At 38.7% G+C, this 20,269-nt stretch overlaps 1 protein-coding gene across 2 annotated transcripts; it reads right to left on the reverse strand.

The window, feature by feature from the left end:
* Positions 1–174: 174 nt before the first annotated feature.
* LOC306852454 (zinc finger CCCH domain-containing protein 7B-like) lies at positions 175–19,539 on the reverse strand. 2 transcript variants are annotated; one of them, XM_079389307.1, is made up of 22 exons: positions 19,368–19,539; positions 18,278–18,338; positions 18,137–18,173; positions 17,839–18,036; positions 17,529–17,687; positions 16,878–16,958; positions 16,725–16,784; positions 16,553–16,595; positions 16,180–16,430; positions 15,779–16,079; positions 14,637–14,695; positions 14,388–14,487; positions 14,121–14,282; positions 12,683–12,888; positions 12,474–12,574; positions 12,155–12,336; positions 9,229–9,305; positions 8,819–9,075; positions 8,494–8,599; positions 3,484–3,592; positions 3,216–3,349; positions 175–3,112 (listed from the first exon to the last, which is right to left on the reverse strand). In XM_079389307.1, exons 2-22 carry the CDS (start codon positions 18,334–18,336, stop codon positions 3,074–3,076), a joined length of 2,721 nt encoding a protein of 906 aa, XP_079245433.1. In that variant the 5' UTR covers positions 18,337–18,338; positions 19,368–19,539; the 3' UTR covers positions 175–3,073. The 2 variants fall into 2 exon arrangements, with proteins under 2 accessions (XP_079245433.1, XP_079245432.1); XM_079389306.1 differs by having other exon boundaries at positions 14,388–14,490.
* Positions 19,540–20,269: the final 730 nt, after the last annotated feature.

A 20,269-nucleotide genomic window follows, 5' to 3' on the forward strand; every position in this document is an offset into this window, starting at 1 on the left:
GTTTTGGGGAGGGAACTTCTCATTCTAGAGAGCATTTGATTGGACAACAATATATGAAGTACAAAAGTGATCAATATGAGATGAAACAATTTCAAACTAACTTTTAAACGGATTTATAAAAAAAAAAAGAACTTTTTGAAAGTAATTAAATGAACATCAGTAACATCACACACATTTTCTAAAACAGTCTATTTATTGTTAAACACTCATGAGATTTGGTCCACTGTGATCAATATTTCACTTCCAACCAGGGAGAAAAAGGAGAAACAAAACAAAAGTAAAAATACAGTACAAAAAAAGAGGCATTGTTGTTTGTCCCTTTTCATTTTCTCAAAACCCTGATTTTTCCTGGTTATCAAAGCAGATGAAAAGTAAACCCATCTGAACAGAAACACCTCGACCAATATATTCCAACATTTGCCAAATCCCACATTCTTGTCTTTTTAGGCAGAACATGAATTACTATGAACATATTTCTGCTTTACACTTCATCTAGAAAGTGTGCAAAAAGGTCATTTAAAAATGGGAAATCTTCATAGGTTTCGATGTCTAGAGAGCCCAGAACATTCCAGTTCTGTGATAAAATAACCTCAAATGAAGAATGAGGATGGTGAGTAAATGACCAAAACTGCAACCTTTAGTCAACGGCCAGCAGTACTAACCCTAAGATATGAATATGAATGATTCCAAACTCCATCCCACGTTTGAACAACAGAGACTGCTAACTGAGCTTCTTGGCTCTCAGGTTGTTCTCTCTCTCTCTCTCTCTCAATGGTTATGCACACTACCTCAGCATGATCACATTCCTCATAATATTTCAGATGAGAACTGTGCACAAAACCAGTCTCCATTGCCAACCAGAGAACATTAACGATACACTTCCCTCCCCTATTTCTTTAAACAAGTTGTCTAACGGTGTATATATATCATTATACCGAAAGAGTAGGATTATTTGTTAAGGTATTTATAATCGTGTATAAATGTATTGTATAAGGCGCTATGCAGACAAACATAAATATCCATGTATGCTTTGTGTGCCGTCCCAATATAGCGCTGTGAGGATCGAATCAAAACAATCAAGATCGTCGTGCAGAGGAAAGTTGCTAAGGCATGACGTCTCTTCACTACAACCACTCTATAAACCCTCTTAAAAGAGATCCTAGGTTTCAGAAAACTAACAATCACAAAAGCATAACACTCTAAATGTTAATGGTGTCACTTGCTTTTCATTGTGTTTAGGCTGAAAGAAAACAGATAGATAGCTACCCTAGGATCTCAATTCCTCTATTCTGGACAGCTCACTAAGCATACATAGACATAATTCACTGTCAAGTATTATATTCATACATGGATACATATAATTAAAGTGTTATACATAGCAATTAACATATACATATATCAATAGCATATAGGAAGATAGAAGTCATAATGGCAATCATTATCATCACTGTCATCATCCTAATAATAGCAGTAGTAATATGATCCCTCGGTAAAGCGTACTAGGTCACTCCAGAATGTCCCTCTCAATTTCCACACAAGATGGAATCTGTTACCAAGCCAAATCTGCTCCTTCACATGTCATCTAAACCCAGAAATTCAATGCAAAGTACAAACTTGATTCTATTTTCTATAAAAAACCATCTCAGGGTGCTTCAATTACCATTCTATAACATAATATTTGGGGCAGCAAATTCTCATGCAGACCTCACAAATCGGACACTTCTGGAATGACTCATAAAAAAAAAAATTAAAAAAAATCACTAACCATCTAATCAGCAATACATGTCATATAGCATAGCTCAATAACAATTAGTTCTATGTAATCAATACAAGGTAAGGTTATACTTAAGCTTAACTGCTAAGTTATCAATAATCATTAGTAGTATGCCAATATAGTAGATATATGTGTGTGTGCATGTGTATATTTATATATATATCCTGTCCACTGAAAGGACACGGCGTACTAAGGGTAGCACTGCATGTCTTGACAGTATATTATGAATATAACTACACATAGGCAGGGCAAGTACAGCTCTTCTGCCTATATTCTTGTAATGCGTCTCCGTTCATGCTCTTAATGTGAAATCAATAGATGGTACATATGGATAACTAATGAGCAACTGGCCCGCGTTGAACTGTGGCGAACAAGTCTCCTAGTAGCATGTTTATGGGCGTTACAGATTATGCACTTCAAATCCCAATCTAATAGCTTGGACGAACAAACACAGAAGCATCTTCCAACCTCCAATCACTCGATCAAAGAAAAAAATAATAATACAAAGTGTATTTTCAATCCAAATATTCAGGTCACTCAAGACTGCAAACAGCCCTTGTGTGCACTCTATCTTCTTTATCAAGCACTGCCAAACTGTCACTCAGTGCAAATGGAAAGAATGAGGAAATCAGTGTCAGTGCAAGATCTGTGACTGCCATTATGCAAGTTGGGGTGATTTTTACTTAGTTAGTCCATTATTAATTAGCTTGGTTTATCAAATACATTCGACATCCGGACAAATCTCAAATTTCTTGTAAATGACCACTTATGGCTGTACATTCAAACTCTTCTACCAATATGGCAGGAACACAGAGTTAAGCACCACTTCATAACTTCAATCTGATATTTGACACCACATATTTGACTGAAACATGAGTGGTCTTCATGACAGGTGCTTTGATTTAATACGGGGAGAACCAGTCTGTTTTGCTTGAGGTTAAAAAGCACTGTGGGAATAGATCTTCAACTCCTCAGAAATGTGTTTAGGGAACGTAAAAACAAACTGCCCTTACTTGAGTTAGCAGTAAAAGTACCAGTATGCACTCACATGACACCCTATGAGCCTGTGTCATGTCAGTGAGTGGGCGAATGTGATAATGGGTGAAAAAGCAAGTGGGGGGTGTGTATGTGGCAACAATCGCTGTGTTAGTTATATAGTCAGGCGCTCTGCCCTGAAGGGCATCAGAGCCTGGTACTTCCCAGAGCGGCACTGAAAGAGTGGAAAAGGGCCTTAGAAGCTGACATCTGAACAGGAAGACTCATCCAGACCGCCTGTAACCACACACTTTCAGGCACAGGTCACAGATCCCCTCCACCACCAGACAGCCGTCGCCCAACCTGTCAAAAAGAGCACAGATAAAAATCTGATGACGCAGTTCAACAAACTAAGCGCTTTCCACTTTATCACACAAACAAACTACTTTCTTCCGCAACCACCCACCATTGACTCAGAATAGTCAGTTGGCATGGCGATCTGTTTTTCCTCTGGGGGTGGAGTCATTAAGTTGCCATCTGCACGTCGGTTCTGATTGGTCAGTGAAAGCCACATCTCGTACATCTGCTGCATGTCTCTCACTTAGAGAGCACAGAGAGATACACAGCTTGTATTAAAACACATTATTGGATTAAGAAAACAATCACTGAATCACACAGACAAATGAAAAAAAAAAAAAGATATAAATGATTCAGTTAAAGAAATGGATTCTCACAGCTGTTGTTTTTCATATAGGTCCACACATCCCGCTCCTCCAAACTGTGTGCAAAAGAACAGTTCCCAATATAGTGGCACTTCTTCTGTTTCATGACATGAACACACATCTGCAAACACAAATGGATAGTCAAAAAAAAAAAATAGCAAAAACGTATGAGCCAATAATGCGTAGTTATGTAACAATACTCAATTTCCAAGTTATGTGAAACACATTAAATGGGAAACAATCATCCGTTTAAAATTCTGTACTGAATTAAACATCATAGATGAGATATGTTTGCTGGCAACTCTTTCTGGTACAAAGCCCTTGAAAAGATCTGTTTACGATCAGTGCTTCATTAAAATTCAGCTAAAAATGAACAAAAAGCATTGTGTGGGGGGGCTAAAATGTTTCCATTTCCAGAACACTTAACAATGTGGCCTTTTGGTGGTTCATGATACACCCAAGATTATACATAAGTAAATGTAAATTAAGAGGGCTGGAAATGAAAATGTCCTGATTTAACAAAACAGATGTAGCCGATAAAACAAACTGAGATTGTAAGAATAAATCTTTTAGTCTTTGCTGTTTCCTATTCAAGCGTGAATAAAAACGTAGACATTAAACATTACTTGTAGGCTGCCCGTCATACAATAATCTCAAAAGGTTTTGTGTTCTTTCGTTTTAAGTTTCAGCTTTGTCAATTGTCAATTTTATCATGAAATTCTGACACTTTATTGTGATGGATCACTCCGTTCAAGTGGCAACTTGGAAAGCGAGTGAAGAAATTACCTGTTCTGCTTTACTACTAGTTGAATATCAGAAGATATGTTTGATTAAAAAAAAAAAAAAAAAAACTACTTTTTTTTTTTTTTTAATGTGTCATGTATTCGCTAGTAACTCGTGAGTTAGCTGAAAAAAAAAAAAAAAAAAAAACCTCTAGAGGGATCATTTAGCTGAATAAATGTACTCTATTATCGGGAAAGCCGATTAGTCACCAGAAGAGACGGACGGCAGCTCGCGTAAGTGTTTTGAATAACTTGGTCGCAGTTCTGTTGTTTAAATTATTTACTTGCAACTAGGAAGGAATAGTTCGTTTCCTACCTATTTCTACTCTGTTATTTTCGTTGGGGTTTTTCTGTTTGATTGCACTTACTGGTAATTAGAATAATTTGCGCCTCAGCTGAGAACAACCCTGTGCAAAGTGTTAGTTTCGTCTTGAGCTATTAGCAGTCCTACCTTATTGGCTGGGCTGATCAGAAGCCGGCCACAGCTGTTTTCACTCTAGTTTCCTAGACTGTATTTATTTACGTGGAAGCGTCAGCGGAAGTGTTCAGCCATGGTGCTCAGCCTCCTCGTGTGAAGACCAACGAGTGTAAAGACAGACGACTTTTTCCCGCGCGACGACACCGAGCACACACTTAAGTATCGTTTATCTTCCCTCACACTTTCCTATCATCGATCCATCCACGTCTATCATGTGTTTCCAAACCATTCCGGTTCTCTCTCAACCTCGCTCTAAAAACACACGCAGAAGGTTCTACATTTTCCACTGCACCTCTTTCTTTCTCTGTAGGTCTTTGGAATTGCAAGTCAGCTGTCAACAAAGCCGACTTCATTTCTGCATTTTCCTTACATTCCACACTCAGCATCCTGGGCTTGACTGAGACCTGGATTCGTCCAGAAGACACGGCAACCCCAGCTGCTCTCTCTCACAATTTCTCTTTCTCTCACACCCCTAGGCAAGTTGGCCGGGGTGGGGGCACTGGTTTGCTCATTTCTAACAATTGGAAATACTCTACCCACTCTCCCCTAGGCAATCTCAACTCATTTGAATCTCATGCCGTTACTGTAACAGCTCCTATAAGACTCCAGATTGTGGTAATCTATCGTCCCCCGGGCCAAATTCTACCAACCTTCCTAGATGAGCTGGACGGACTGCTGTCCTCTTTCATGGAGGATGGCACTCCACTCTTAGGCGATTTCAACATTCACCTAGACAGGCCTTATGCTACAGACTTCCAGTCACTCCTAGCTTTATTTGATCTCAAACGCCTCACCACTACTAGCACGCACAAATCAGGTAACCAACTCGACTTAATTTACACACGCAATTGTTCTACAGATAACATTCTGGTACAACCACTACATATCTCTGACCATTTCTTCATTACATTTACTTTACATTTTGCTACCCAGGTGCCACCATCTCCCTTACCGGTTACTTTCAGATGCAACCTGAATTGCAATCCCCCTCCCTTCTTTCCTCTGTAGTATCCTCCTCTCTTCCCTCGCCTACCCATTTCTCTTCTCTGGATGTGAATGCAGCCACTGACACTTTATGCTCTACCTTAACCTCTTGTCTAGACGACATCTGTCCTCTCTCCTCCAGGCCAGCACGGGCTGCCCCTTCTAACCCCTGGTTATCCAATGTTCTTCGTGAGAATCGGACCAAACTCAGAGTGGCAGAGAGAAAATGGCGCAAATCAAACGATCCGTCGAACCTGAGTAGGTATCAGTCTTTGCTTTCATCTTTCTCTACTGAAGTCCACACTGCCAAATCCTCACATTTCCACAACAAGATCAACAGCGCTCCAGACATGCGTAATCTCTTCAGAACATTTAATTCTCTCCTCTGTCCCCCTCCTCCACCTCCCACCACTTTGATAACCGCTGACGACTTTGCCTCTTTTTTCACAGACAAAACTAGAACAATCAGTAACCAGTTCTCAACTCCACAGGACCTCCAATCAACCACATCAACTGCTCTAACTCCCGTCTTCTCCTTCTGTCCCCTCACCGAGGCAGAAGTATCCGAACTTCTCCTCTCCAGCCATCCTACAACATGTCCTCTCGACCCAATCCCCTCACACCTTCTCCAAACAATCTCTCCCACACTCTTACCGGCACTCACACACATTATCAACACATCTCTCCTCACAGGCATCTTCCCCACAGCATTCAAGCAGGCTCAGGAGATGTACTGATCAAGAAAACCTACATTAAACACTTCTATTCCAAATCATCAGTCCTCATTCTGCTGGATCTTTCTGCTGCTTTTGACACTGTCAATCATCAGATTCTCCTGTCTACCCTCTCATCACTGGGCATCACTGGGATTCCACTTCGCTGGTTTGAATCCTATCTCACCGGTAGATCCTTCAGGGTGGCCTGGGGAGGGGAGGTATCCAAACCACATCAGCTGGTCACTGGAGTTCCTCAGGGATCGGTTCTTGAACCCCTCCTCTTCTCCACATACACTACATCGCTGGGTCCCATCATACATGCACATGGCTTCTCCTATCACTGCTACGCCGATGACACACAGCTCTCTCTCTCTTTTCAACCAGATGACCCAACGGTAGCTGCACGGATCTCAGGCTGCCTGGCGGACATCTCGGCATGGATGAAAGAACATCACCTACAGCTCAACCTGGCAAAGGCGGAACTTCTTGTCTTCCCTGCCACTCCGACTCTACAGCATGACTTCACGATTCAGTTAGGCTCAATGATTACCCCATCAACTTCGGTCAGAAATCTTGGTGTAATCTTTGATGACCAGCTGATCTTCAAAGAGCACATTGCAAAGACTGCTCGATCCTGCAGGTTTGCACTACACAACATCAGAAAGATCAGGCCCTTTCTGACAGAGCATGCTGCACAACTTCTTGTCCAGGCCGTTGTCATTTCTAGACTGGACTACTGCAATGCTCTTCTGGCTGGTCTGCCATCAAACCTCTACAAATGATTCAGAATGCAGCGGCATGACTGATCTTCAACGAGCCCAAAAGAGCGCATGTTACACCTCTCTTCATCTCCTTGCACTGGCTACCAGTGGCAGCTCGCATCAAGTTCAAGACACGGATGCTTGCATTCAGAACTACCACAGGCTCAGCACCCTCCTACTTCCACTCACTATTACGAACCTACATCCCCTCCAGATGTCTGAGATCTGCTAGTGAGTGACGCCTTCTGGTACCATCACAGAGAGGCTCAAAATCACTCTCCAGAACATTCTCGTTTACCATTCCTGGCTGGTGGAATAATCTTCCCACCCCTATCCGGAACGCCGGATCCCTGTCACTCTTCAAGCAACAACTGAAAACGCATCTCTTTCGGCAGTACTTGACTTCATCCTAAATTCCCAAAAAAAACAAAAAAAAAACTTTCCCTCCATCTTTCTCTCCCCTTACTAGCTTGTACTTATTTGAACAATGACTGAGATTTGATGTTACGAGCATTTCCTCTGTTTTGTATTCCCCAATTGTTAAGTCGCTTTGGATAAAAGCATCTGCCAAATGACTAAATGTAAATAACATACCTTTGCCTGTTAGTTATGTCTTAATTGTTTACTGTAAGTTTGAAGAAATCTCGTGAAAACTGTTGACAGTAAGACATGTATGACAGCTGTTTAAATGTTTATATATTTCAATACAAATTGGAGTAGAAACATGATTATATTATTAGAGTTAATAAAAAACTGCCTTATGTTTAATTTAAATGTTTGTTTAGTTTTTATCCAAGAATTGATTATTATATCTACAAGAACATATCTTGAAGAAATGTTTTGGTGCTGTTATTCATTTTAACATTTAATAAAATAGTAAAGAGAAGGTTCCCTGAATAGTTAACATAACATAGTTAACATTAGTTGGTAGCGACTTATCTTAAGAAAAACTGTCATGTATCTGAAATTTAAAAATCAAATCAATAACTTGTGAATACGAATCAATTTGTGAAATCTATACCAATACCAAACCCTAATAATTACAATAGTATTAAGATATTTACTAGAAATGTGTATTCAACCTGTCATTTGTCTGAAAAGAATGATACGGACTTGCTATTGATGGAAACTTTAGAAAATAATTTTTTCTGCATAATTAACTTCCATTACCATAAAATGTATGATGTTCAACAGATCATGAAAACAGCACCGCAGCTCAGTGTCAACACTAAAACCTGCTTGTCTGAAGAACCGTTTCTGTTTGCTGTCACAATAATTTAATCAACAAAGGACTGACTTACATCATATTGTTGGGGGTAGGTACGGGAAAAAGGCAGCGGTCGCACTACCACCCACTTTTTCTTCTCAAATGATTTCACTAGCAACACCCTGCGCTCTTTTGTCCAACTGAAAAGAAGAATAGACAAAGCAGAAAGAAGCATTATACCATAATTACATCAAATACCATTGTTATTGACCTCAGGCAAAGCTGCTGCCTACTGTGTCCAATAAAAGCAGTCATATTACAACTGTTCCAGTAAACATTAAAGCTACGTTAATTTTTAATGAGCACATAATGTACATCCTGGTGGAAAGATGATGCCTGCTTGAGTAAGGGAAGCTAACCTGTGCCTGGCTTTGGCAGTGCAGTACTTCAGGGACTTGTCTGGCTCATTGACCTGGCCCTCCCTCCAACACTGTCCACACACAAACTTCATCTTCAGATTCAAGCCGCGCCCTCGACCACATCCTACAAATCCTCCTCCACCTCCTCCAGTGCTTCCACCCCCGATGCCGTCTCCTCCTCCACTGACAACTCCTCCAGAGACCACAACACTGCTGTTACTGCTGCTCCCGCTGGGCTGGTGGGGCCCGAGCATGGGCTGAAGATGGTGAGTAAAAAAAGAAAGACTTACTAGATTTAAAACAAATTTTACATAAAATCAAATCTGCTGCAGGAGCAATCAAATAAAAAGACAAGATTCCAGCAAAGATGAGCATTTGTGAGACAGCACAGTATTGTTGTTCAGCCTCACCTTCTGTCTCTGTGCATTCTGTTCCAATCTGTGCCAGTGTCTTTTAGACTCTTGCACCATCTCCTCATGGGTAATACCTGACCCAACACATAAGCACAAACAAAAACCATCAGTTGCTTTCAATTGTCCTCTGTTAAACACAGTAATTTCCTTCCTATTTTAATATCATTTAATATCTTAATATGAAACCGGTCTCTTCTGTTCATAAAACCTGCATTTATTTGCTAAAAAATACAGTAAAATAGTAACATTGTAACTAGGGATGCACGATATTTATCGGACCGATAAATTATCGACCGATATGAGAGAAAATGACGTCATTTTTATTGCTCCGATAAATAAATTAAATCCGATAACTAGATCCGATAAAGTATGCTTGCTGGTGAATCAATCAATCAGTCTGATTTATCTGAGATTCATCTTCTTTCCGAGTGCAAGTGATTGCAGCTTTAAACTGCAGTGACTCTCAGCATGTGTTGTGCTCATTACGTCATCATTTGCGAACATGTCTTCAGCGGTTTGGAAGTTTTTCTCGGTGGCAGAGGAGGACAATGCCATTGCTATTTCCAACGCATGTTCAGCAAGGATTCCGAAGGGAGGAAAAAAGGCATCAAGTAGGGTTGTGACAGTGAGGAAATTTTCCCACTGGTTAATCGACGTGTGTCAACACCTTACCACTATCAACTCGGTGGATGGGGGGTGGACGTCGTTTGAGTCTTCTCCCTTTTCCTCGTTTTCCTTCGGTTTTAAATAGCTTGTAAGCTCTGTGCGCGTTTTATTTTCACTTTTAAATTAGTGGCAATCAAGCAGTTGTTTGTTTTTAGTTCGTTTGAGTTTTCTCACTTTCCTTTGCTTAAATAGCTTGTAAAAGCACCGTGCGTATTTTATTTTCACTTTTAAATTAACGGCAATTCGGCATCAAACAACAAAATACAACAAAGAACATATAGCTAACTTTTATTAACAAAACGAATAAAAATGCACCATGCTATATGCCTAATATAAAATAACAGATAACTTACAAATTTGAAATATGCATGGTAGGCCTATACAAAACTGAAAATCAGTAAAGACTGAGGAACAAATAATTATAAAACATAGAACATTTATTAGTGAGATGGAAAGTTTTGAGGCACGGACTGCATACACCTTGATGTAAAATAATGGGAAAAATATCACCGTTTAAATCAAATAAAAATCAGCAAACACTGTGGAAGCAAACAGGCTAAATGAGAAACGAATGTTTAAAAAATAAATAAATAAATAGACCTTCCAATATCACCTTCGATAAATGGCAGGTCAACAGGCTTTTCAAAATATTTTTAAAACAGGCACTTTTACATTTCGTTTTGAAACTCTTCTGCCATTGTCTTGTCTTTTTCACCTCACTCTTGTCAGTCAGCTCGACTCTCTCCTCAGGTGATAAATGAAATCTGATCTGTGATGCGCGACTGTCGTTCGTTCACAAAAATGAACCGAAATACATGCCTCACAGACATGTTAAATATATCTAAAGAAAGCTTTAAATTGCTACTTAACGAAACAAATAAAAACGAAAACAAAAACCATTTAATACAATCATTATCCGTGAAGATTCACTACTCTCTAAAGGTGCGTCTAACCAGGAGATGGTGAATCCTTACTATTTCCCCCGGACACATTCATGGTAATTACTTTTGCTGGGCTTTTGCTTTATTGTGTGTATTTGAAGGCAGAACTCTTCATCTGTGCTGACGGCTCGCTGCTGCTGCTGCGGGACACTAAACACCGTCGAGTCGCTCTTCACAGTCGCGACAGCACGGACACATGTTGTTTCCACCAGCGCAGCAATTTTTTTCATCAATAATTGATGGATGTCTAAAATATAAAGATAAGGAGAAGCCTAAAACAGGCCCGAGGTCCGGCCCGTGTCTGAACTATGACGTTAATATTGGCCCGAAGCCCGGCCCTAGGGACATAAAAAAGTAGGAGCCTGACTTTAAATTAAATTTAAAATAATAATAATAATAATTGGGGGCTAAAAGTGTGTTGTAATGCAAGCGTTACTGAACATGTACCAAGTAAAATATTACTGAAAATTGATTAGTAATGCCTTACACTACTGCGTTACAGCAAAAAGTAATACGTTACTGTAATGCATTACTTTTGTAACACCTTACTCCCAACACTGCTTAAAGACTATATAAATTTCTCATCCTCGTGCACTAAAAACGTTGAATAGATGCATTTCTTTATGCATGAAATATTTTAATATAAATTTGTTGTTAATTGCAGATAAACCATAGTTCTGTCATAATTCTGTTAAACCATTTCTGTTACAAAGTATTGTGGTGCCTTACACAAAAAATAAAAAACATTTGAAGAGTCAGGACTGATGTTTGCTATAGTTAGGCCAGAGCTACTAAAATATCAGTTTAATCAGTGAATCTTAGATTTTGTATTCTCCTGGGTGCACAAACTGCAGATTATATGAAAATAATAATATAAAAATATGAATTATCGGTATCGGCCATGAGAAGGACTTAATTATCGGTTAAAATTTTTCATATCGTGCATCCCTAATTGTAACATATTACTGATTAAAATAACGTATATATTTAAAAATGTATAATATTTGCACGTTGAAAACAGCTTAATATTTTTGTGAAAACTGATTTTTGATAAATAGAAAGTTTAAAACAACATTTATTTGAAATATTAGAAAAGTATTTAATATAACTAATTTAATGCATACTGGTATTAATATCTTTAAAAAAAAACCAGATGAAATCAATTGTTTTTCAAATGAATCAAAAGGTTTCTTAAATGGACTGAACACATTCAAAACACAAAAATCTTAAACATACATGAGCTTATGGATTATAAATCAAAACAGCAGATTGAAGTGTGCATGCATACAAACATTACTATAGCATGTTTAATATACCTGTGTCCTGCTGAAGCACCCAGCACTTGAGTTCTATGACTGAATGTGCAAAGGAGCAACTGTCCTCTCGCTGGCAGCCATATCGCACCTCATGGCGGCACACGTCAAACTGGCAGAGTGGGTGAAGAGGGCGTACTTTACTGTAGCGCACGTTTGCGGAGCGAACCACGTGCACCAGGCACCTGTTAGACATCATCATGAGACACAAACACATTAGAGGGGATATGATGCAATGGCCGTTTAAGTCCTGCAAAATCATATTAGTGATCCAAGTCTCAATGCAACAAGGGATATTTAATTAAAAAAAAAAATGACTCACTTGTTATCATCAAAGGGATGTCGTGCAGTGAGGTTGGAACACACAGCGAGATTCTCCTTGCTTCTCTTGCTAATGATACGAGGCTTACTGTCAAAACATTCCTACCGGAAGCCAGAGGCCAGAATAATCACTTAGACAACATATCAAAGCAAAGCAAGAATGTAACATCTAGCTGTGAGACAGGCAGTAAATATGAAGGTGCATGTTACCTCACAGAGGAACATAAACATGCCCATATGGAGCTGAAGAAGACGGGTGACACTGAGGGCCCGTCGTTCGTTGGTGCCCAGAGGGTCAAACAGAAGCTCACGACTTAGAGCTCCCTTCCTCTCTTGTGTCCAAACATCTATCTCCTCTTGGCAATAGGCAAAAGTGCAGTTTTCACCATACTGGCACTCCTGACGCTCTTGAACCTCTGGAAAGAGAGAATGATCCATGAGCTTGATTATTAAATTTTATCATTATAAAATGATAAATTAAATGCAACTGATTCGATCCACAATTCACGATTTTGATTTCACAAAAATTTAATTTAATGCGGTTCACGATGAATTCAATTAAATTCTAGATTTGATTCGATATTTTTTAGTGCATTCATAAGATTATGTTAATGCTTCTAATGTGTCTCGAGTTAACTATAAAATTATTACACTTTAAAGTAAACACTGAACACACGTACATACAGGCTATTTGGATATATAACAGAATGCAATGTGCTGATCAAATATTTTAGAGACGAACAAACCTAGGAAACCGTATAAATCCATATTTCCTTATTTCTTTTAAATATTTTCTTTCCATGAGTCCATTTTCTGGTTTTTCAATTTCCCATAATTTATAATTTGGTTTTTCTCTATATTCCTTAATGTCTTCTGCTCTCCCATATAAACAATTATATCACTAAAACAACAGTAATTTATCTTACAGAAAACGGCAATAAGAGTTTTATAATATGAAATCATTTTATTTTTAGTAGTAGTGGCCAAGCAATGAACTCTTTCATCAGTGGGTCATTTGACTCAAGACCACAGCGCTATTGTGAGAGAGCTGTCATTTGCTTATGTGACTGCAAGTAACAGGCCTGAGGAAAGATCGCACACAAAGTGCTCAGAAAGCTACCAAGAAAACATGTCAATGAGAGTTACTGATGGAACGGAAAGCGAGCAAAATCCAGTGAAAAGCAATAAAAGTGTGCGGCACGTGACTGCAAGGGATTGTCATGCCACAATCATGTGTATGCAAGTAATTTATTGTGTATGAAATAAATGTTAATATATTGAATATATATTTTACTGAATCATAATTCATTTAATTTTTAACATTTTTAAATGATTATTGGCCGAAACCATGCAAGATTAGGGCTACGCGATATATCGAACACGATGATCATGCGCATCTCGTCAGTAAAGCCGGTTCCGTGAATTGCATTAAATCTCCATCACGTGCTTTCAAATGGAGCGGCATTTAATACACAGAGCCGTAGATCACTGACAAGCTACGCAATGTCGCGTTCATAATCGAAGGCGATTCATCTGCGATAATGAACTTTGACTTTAACTCTGGCCACTCCCATTATAGAATAATGTACATCCAAACATCTATTCAGAACATAATTTCCACATTTCTTCAATAAACACTGAGCCATACCTTTGCAGAGAACAAAGGCCCCAAGGAAGTTATTACGAGCAGGACGGGGTCGCACCCTCTTCCAGGTGGGGTCATCTGAGGATTTGAGGCGACAGAGCAGCACATCTCTCTTACAGCGATGCGCTGCATCAGGTTGATAATGATAGTCCATGACCCGTGGCCCTTGTACAGAAAAACATTCACTTCTTTCAGACAGGTACAACATGTTTAGGAATAATTCTGATATGCACCTTATTTTTCATATCACACAGTTAAGAGGTACAATACCTATGCGACTGTAGCAAGCATTGCAGGCCTGTCTGAACTCATGTGTGGCAGCCAAAGGGTTTCGTGACAGCAGAGAAAGGTTGGTACCAACTGGTCCATTCTGCTGGAAGCAAGAACAATTCTCTGAGTAGGTGATAGATAGTAAACCATTTTATTCAAACATTTAAAGTTGCATACAAAAAGGAGATATTGAGTAAGACTATGAGCTAAAACTGAGCAGTTTACAAGTACAGAACAGTTTAAACTCACTGCATTGGAGGCATTATGATTCCGCAAACTGGGGATGAAGCTGTGACAGATTCGCCCACCTAAGATTCATAAAGAAAGGAAAATGAACGGGATAAAAATTCTTGATTTACTACTATTGAACTATCATGTCAAGATTTTATATATATTATTTAAATACAGGTATGAAGTCAGTAAGGTTTTATTGTTTTTCAAAGTAGTCTCTCATGCTCACCTAGGCTGCATTTATTTGATCAAAATACACTAAAACTATAATATTGTAAAATATTACAATGTAAAAAAATTCTCTATGAATATTTTTTAAATGAAATTTCCTCCTATATTGGCAATCACTGATTTGTTTAGTATATATTACTCCATTCTTCAGTGTCCCTTGAGAAATCATTCTAGTATTTTCTAATTCTTATCAATGTTGAATACATATGTGGTGCTTAATATTTTTGTGGAAACTGAATTCATTCTTGTAGCATTTTAAATGTCATCAATTTAACACTAGCATTTTGCTAAATAAGGGTGCTTTCACACTTGGTTCGCTTGCCTGGTCCTAACCACAGTTCGTTTGCGTCATCAAGCCAGCAGCTGTTTACACCATTGCTTAGTAACGACGGCGCTGGAGAAGGTAGCAAAATGCATAGTTGCTCTCTTCATTTTTATATATTTCTGTTTTTGAAACATTGGTTTTGTTTCCGAAGCTTCAGTACATAATGGCACTTACGTCTGTCTTACGAATGTACTAGGCGAAGAGAAATGAGACATACAGCTCACTGCTTGCAGCACGTCAGTCACGCTCATCAGGAAAGTGAGTTAAGCACACACACACAAACACATTTTTATCAAATAATACGTCATTAATAGCAGTTCACTTCCGCGATTTGGTACGATTGCGTTCATATCAGCAGCGAACCGTATTGAAGTTCACTTGAACCGTACCCAAGACCACCCTTTTTAAGTGGACTCGGGTGCAGTTCGCTGGTGCGTACCCGAGTGCGGAAGACAGCGTTCACATCATCAGCGTTCGACGTCAATCGAACCCTGGTGCGCACCAAAAGTGCTAGTGTGAAAGCACCCTAAAAGTACTAATTTCTTTCCAAAACTCCAAACGTTTGAATGGTAGTGTGGATCACATTTCAAGTTACAACACTCACCAGGAAGTGTGTACTCAGAAAGGGAATCAAGCCCTCCTGTGATTAGTGATTCAGACACCCCCTTCCCAGCAGCGTCTCCGGCTCCAGAGCTAAAGGAGCCGAGGGAGTCCATCATCTGGGAAGAGGCTTCGCTTTGACCTAGAAGTGAGGAGGACTCCAGTGGGGGGAGGGGACTGACAGCAGAGTTGAAATATTGAGTCGTGAGCTGAGCGGAGGACGCAGAGAGACCTGGGGAGTATGGAGGCCTCAAACCCACAGCAGTGTTTGGTAGGTTAGTGGGAATTGCCCCTTGAACTGGGTTCTGATGGATAGATAAGAAAATCAGTACTTTTACATTGATCAATCCAGTATTGAGCAACTATGTCCCACTGTCCCTCCCTACAGCTCTCTATTTCACTCACCACGCTAACCTCAGCTCCTTTGGGAATACTTTCCAGTAAGGTGTCCAGACATGAGGTGTCCTCATTCATCCCACATTCATCCATGTGTTCAGATACAGGCACAGAGTACGGCACCCGCCCCGATGGCTCCTGGCTTGGGCTTTCTGGCATATCTTGGGGCACAACTGGGCTCAGTGAGGGCATCTGTGGGTCATCACTTACTGGTATTGGTGTAGCCAGAGGAGCAGGGATGCACTGGGCACTTGTTAAATCTGTGGGATAAAAATGAGAACACTGAACCACCCAATTCATTTTTGCTTAATGAATATCCATAAATGTACTTATATTTTAGTTCCATTTTAAATACTGGCGTATGTATATTTATATAACATACCTGATCCAATATCAGTCAAAGACTCAAGACCATTTGAGGAGGTCTGAAAAGAAAAACAAAGAGGTTTGTTAAATGTAATCCAAACCATGCAATTCTCAATTTGCAAAACATCTTTTATTTTATAGAACAACTTTATGACCAACATAGGAAGGTCTGGTTTAGTAAAACTTGCCTCCCCTGTAGGAGAATTAGTTTCTCCATTGCTGTCGGTCGCAGATGTTGTAGAATCGAGCTGCAATAAAAATGTGTGACATGTTGGAATGAGTACAACTATATGAACTGCAAATGATCAATATTTTAACCTAACGATCTAAAAAAAACAAACCTGAGGGCTGACGTACGCTTTGCGGATTTTCAAACCAAGTTTGTTAGCTAGATCCTGAGCAAGCTCACTAACTTGCCGGTCCTGTGTAAAATAAAGCAAGCAAACAACCAATGTCTTGTTAGTTAAGCATTACATGAACTGGCAAGACAAGTCGTACAAATCTCTAAATGAATGTAATATGCATTAAATTATACACTACCATTCAAAAGTTTGGGGTCAATAAGATTTTTTAAATGTTTTTGAGAGGTCTCTTATGCACAGCAAGGCTGCATTTATCTGATCAAATATACAGTAATATTGTAAACTATTACTACAATTAATAAAAGACTGTTCTGTTTTTATACATTTTAAAATGCAATTTATTCCTGTGATGGTAAAGCTGAATTTCCAACAGCCATTACATTTTTGTGGAAATCAAGATACATTTTTTTAGGATTCTCTTTATATAAAGTTGAATAAAACAGTATTTATTAGAAAACAAAATCTTTTATAAAATAATAAATGTATATACTGTGACTCGATTAATTTAATGCATCTTTGCTCAATAAAAGCATTAATTAAAAAAAAACTTTCTGACTTTAAACTTTTGAATGGTGTAAATAAAACAAATTACAGATTAATTTACTATTTATTCTGCATATAAAAACGTACGTGAGGGGCAGTCAGTAGGCATCCGGTGCCACACTCATAAGCTTCTCTGAGTCTGCCTAGCTCCCTCAGACAAAGCGCCTTCCTGTAGAGTGCCCTGCGACTGCCTTCCGACACACACAGTGCGCTATCACAGTCCATCACACCCCGCTCGTACTCCCCCTAAATATAAAATACAAGAGAAAGCAGATTTGCAGAAATTGTCTTTGTAACACTATTGAATTACTACATAATTTTCACATACTAAATTCCATTAAATCCTCAGCTGACAGATTTACATGTCAACCAATTGTCCAATAAAAATCGAACTTACCAGACTATAATGTGCAGCTGCCCGGTTCACATAAAGGCTCTCTAACAGCTCAGGGGGAATGACCAGTGCTTCAGACTGAGCATAGCGAGCCACATTCACACCCTCGCTGTAATGGACTGATGCCTGTCTCCACTCTCCATCGCGATACACTGCGTTACCTTCATCCAGCAAATTACATACTAGCTGAGTCAGGAATGCCTGAGAAAAGAAAGCAAGAGAGCTTCTATTTGAATTAAGCTCACGAAATACAATAAATACGGACTATCTAGGCTTTTTCTTCAGAGATATTAAATCATACCTCATAACCTTCAGGTTCAGGGAAAGGCAAAGATGACCTGCCAAAAAGAAAAATGCATTTAGCAAATTTTCAGAGTAGCGGGGAAGCAGTTAATATTATAACTGCATTATGGATATGCAGCACATAAGTCTACACACTTACTGAATGAATCCCAAAGCTTTCTGAATTTCTTCTTTACGCTTCTGTCGTTCTAGATCCATAGCTGTAACATATCACAACCAATAAGCAAAATTTCATTACGTTTAAACAATCCTTAATGTATGGTGTAATTTTTCTTTTTCTTTTAAATACACCTTGTAGGGACAAAACATACACTTACTGCAAGTGGTTTTATATCAGCACAAAAGGTTACGTAAAAACATTTCCGTTATATGTGTTTTTGATATTCTAGCTAACATCAAAACTGATATACTGCTGTAGAAAATGTAGTTGCGGTAATTAATCAGGAAAATATTAATGATTTAATTTTTTCTAGACATAACTGAGCACAATAGAGTAATTTAACACACATAAATGTGCACAAAAAGTAGATATTACAGATATATCATCTCTAAGGCCTAAAATTCGAGATAAGCTACTCAGAGCACATTCCCGGACTCGCCTAGAAAAAACACCCACCAATGCAACTCTCTCCGGACTTCAGAAATCAAAAACAAATCCCAGCAATCCTTTAGTCGAACTTGAAATGCTATTCAACATAATTTAGAATATATAACACATTTTACCGACTTAACGTCGAAAGGTAGTCAGTGGAACACACTAATGAGAAAGTTAACTTGCACGGGCTTCGTGTTCGCATTAGCTTTAATGCTAGCTAGCGCTCGGCTAGCCCGCTAATGCTGTCAACTTCAGGTTTGTTTACACCAATTAATATCAATGGTGGGTTTTATATGCCGACACAAAACAGTTCCAACAAACATCCAAAACATTTTCCTAGAGTCTAATATTATATCATTAAAATCTTACGGACTTTTTCTACACAGTATCGTATAAAATATCTTTAAATTCTCCTGTTAGCCAATTAGCAAGCTACATTTCGCGAACTGCTGCAGCGAGGACGCGTTTAAAGATTTTTTTTACCTTAATAATAACTGGCATAAAACACCAGAGGATAAAGTAAACACCAGAGCGAGTTGATTATTAAAATGCTATATACAAATTATTCTACATTGCAAAAGTCAGCTATATAGCATGCTAAAACCGAACCTCATTAGGAGGACATTCGACTCACCTAAAAACTCTCTTCCAACAGGAACTGTTTGTTAAAGCAATAAATCCCTTTAACTATCAGGCAAAAGGTTTGGGTGTTTTATTCCTTCAAAATCATACTTTTAATTCAATCGCTTGCCCCAAATCAACGGACAGAACATGTGACACTCGAGTCGTTTCCCCCAAGTTTAACTAAACCGTCCAGGCTGTGAGGTCCTAAAGGCAAAGAGATGGAGCCTTTTTTGTTCAAAGTGGAGCATTCAGCCACTAGGGGCATAGGTAATTTTCTTTACAAATACTTGGCAGCTCTTTCATAAAGCAAAGGCCAAAAACTCGCGTTTATTTTAAGAAAAAAGGTTTATTTTCTGCCTGTTGATTTAATTCAAATGTCAGTCGATTGTTTATATAGATATTATAGCATCATTATATATCATGTTTACCGTTTAGTTTGTAGGAAAGCATACATCAAATAAATATTTTTTATCTACATTTGTAAAATTAGCCTATAATTAACAGTTGCCGAGACTGTACCACGTCAACAGAATGAAATAAATCCACAGTGATTTTCATAGCTGACTATCAAAGCTAATATTTAGTTATTGTGCAAGTATTTATTTTCCCAACATGTTTAGTGATTTAAAACAACTATTATAATATTATTCACACAATGGAGCTCATTCAGCATGCCAGTAAGTATTACAAATTATTTTAACATAGCCTAATGAAAGTAGAAGTGGGCACACAGGCACTTTATGCCTCTAAATGTGCATTTCTATGTACTTTAGATATCCGAGGAATATCACAGGATTCTTCTTCTTCTTATTAATATTATTATTATTTGCAATTTTAGAGAGTGTCAGAGGGCTGCCCTGACATGAATATGGCTAGATTTTAGCCTTATGGTTAACTAGGAATGCTTCTCAA

Source organism: Barbus barbus (genome assembly GCF_936440315.1).
Source record: "Barbus barbus genome assembly, chromosome: 32".
NCBI classification, from domain to species: domain Eukaryota; kingdom Metazoa; phylum Chordata; class Actinopteri; order Cypriniformes; family Cyprinidae; genus Barbus; species Barbus barbus.

Bases quoted from the DNA above. Each gene is read 5' to 3' on its own strand.
- LOC306852454 (XM_079389306.1), bottom strand. From the start codon at position 18,336: ATGGATCTAGAACGACAGAAGCGTAAAGAAGAAATTCAGAAAGCTTTG. The intron at 18,037-18,136 runs GTATGATTTAAT...TTCTTTTCTCAG, and splicing joins CTGAACCTGAAGGTTATGAG to GCATTCCTGACTCAGCTAGT. The intron at 14,696-15,778 runs GTGAGTGTTGTA...TATGAATCTTAG, and splicing joins TTCTGAGTACACACTTCCTG to GTGGGCGAATCTGTCACAGC.